Source organism: Morchella importuna (genome assembly GCF_003444635.1).
Source record: "Morchella importuna strain M04M26 chromosome Unknown Morimp01GS042, whole genome shotgun sequence".
NCBI lineage: Eukaryota > Fungi > Ascomycota > Pezizomycetes > Pezizales > Morchellaceae > Morchella > Morchella importuna.
Window position 1 is genome coordinate 346,555 of NW_025763439.1, and position 2,040 is coordinate 348,594.

The following is a 2,040-nucleotide window of genomic DNA, read 5'->3' on the forward strand; positions in this document are numbered from 1 at the left end:
GCCGGAGTAGGCTGACTGCTGAAGACATATGATAGACACTGCCGAACCTGCCTGCCACTATTCCCCCGAGACCACGGTTTACCCACTAGCGCCTCGCTGGGGTGTGGCTTGGGGAGGAGGGGTGTGGCGGGGGTGCAGAATTCAATGTAGACGTTCTACGGAACGATGGAGAATTAGCACTTGTTGGATGCTCTGGGGGTGTGATAAAGAAGGTTGCGCTTCGAGTGTCAGTCTATCACCCCACGATTAGCCAACGATACTCCGGGCACCACTGCACGGCGCTCAAAGTTACCCCGCCGCGTGTACCCAGCAGCACACCCTTCGTTGCGACCATGCAAGGAGAAGAGCATGCAGGGTCCTTTGAAAGCTTATTTTAACACCGGCGCCAGGGATATGAACCACGGACGGGAACAGTGGCGGAAGATCGGTTCGGTTCGGGACATGGGTGCCGGGACGCAGGGTGGTTGAACCCTGGCTGTGTAACGCGGAACAAGCCGCGGTAGGACTAGCTAGTGCGGGGTAATGGTTGCGGGGTGACGACTGTTTATCACAAGCTGCCAGACGGGTATCTTGACCAGGAAACCACATTCATGCTTTCAAGCTTTCAAGCAACAATGCAGACCGGCACCCGGCCTGCGACTCGTTACAGTTACCCCACCTTGTCCAGAGCCCGCTAACATCGCTTACTAGCGCGACGCGTCAAGAGCTTTAGATCCGCCGCGGGCAAGCTTGTGCGCTCCACCAGGGCGCTTGGTACGGGCGAATGAGTGAGATTTGGAGACGGTGATTTTGTTAACACTGGGTCTATGGTCTACAAGGTTGACCGGACGTCGGGTTGTGATAGCACGCACAACGACGGTAACGTATACTCCTGAGAGATGGTGCTGACGCTACAGCTACAATCCCGATCTGCTACTACCACCGCGGACACCCGAAATTCCACATCGTCCCGCCCTTCCGGGGGTGTCGCAATACTGCTGCAATACCCCGAGCCCGTGTTTTAGAGGCGGACGTCAGGAGAAAGACAGCTTGTACCACCCCCGTTCTAGGCAGTCATCTGGTATCCGCTCTGTCGCTGCTGTCTCCCTATGTTGCCAACCTTGTAGAGAACGATAACGGGATTAACGGAGTACTAGTATCTGTTCGGCTTGGTAATCGTTGTGCGGCGCTGACATTGACATTGGCTTCTGGAACCGAACGGCATATACTACTTGCACCCCAGCTATATTCCGGCAGTACCGACCCCCGACACAACCCAACCGCAGGCCGCCGAGACCCAAAGACGATCCCGAGCTTTACAGCAACAGAAATCAATCCTCATACTCCCCCTACCCATTCCACTCCAGAACCCGTATCTCTACAAAAAACAACGCCCCTAATGCCGCTTACCTTCGCCTCACCCCCACACCGGACGCACCCCAAAGACAAAAAGCCACATAACACACCTTCCGCTCCTCCACTCCTCATTTATTGCTCCCGGTTTACTCACAACAGCGATACCTTCCTCTTCCCCCACTAATCACAATGGTGGCTTTGCGGGTGGCTAGGGGTGGCTTTGCGGGTGGTATTGTGGTGGCGGGTGGCGCGTTAGTGTGGGATATGGGTTAGGTGATGCAGGGTTAGGATTCCGGCGCAACAAAGAGGCATTATTACTTGATTCCTTGAGGCTAATTTAGGACACAAAGTCATATACTTGTGGGGGCTTTGTTGAGTGTCGTGAGGTCGGTTTTGATAGTGGGGAGCCATCATGCTGGCTTTGGAGGTCGGATGCGGTGCCTGGGTTGAGAGCAGCGGGAAAGATCGAGCGGGAATATTTCATGAGAGTTGGAGTGGTGTGTACTATTACAGAGGAATCCTACTGAGGGTTGAGGGGATATGCGATATGGGGTGTAACCGGTTAAGGATGTACAGTACGAACTGTACATATCTGGCACTAGCTTAAGACTGTATACAAGGACATATCCCGAGGCTTATGCTCATCATCAGCAAATCAATCAAGATTATCCTCCCATCCTCGCGACCACAGATCACGAAGCAGCC

General features: G+C 54.1%; 1 protein-coding gene across 1 annotated transcript; it reads left to right on the forward strand.

Annotated features, from left to right (window-relative positions):
- Positions 1-614: 614 nt before the first annotated feature.
- LAJ45_10161 (uncharacterized protein) lies at positions 615-1,785 on the forward strand (the record flags this gene model as incomplete). The annotated part of the gene is made up of 6 exons (XM_046119690.1): positions 615-642; positions 691-753; positions 897-1,060; positions 1,137-1,151; positions 1,548-1,618; positions 1,686-1,785. 6 exons carry the CDS (start codon positions 615-617, stop codon positions 1,783-1,785), a joined length of 441 nt encoding a protein of 146 aa, XP_045967140.1.
- Positions 1,786-2,040: the final 255 nt, after the last annotated feature.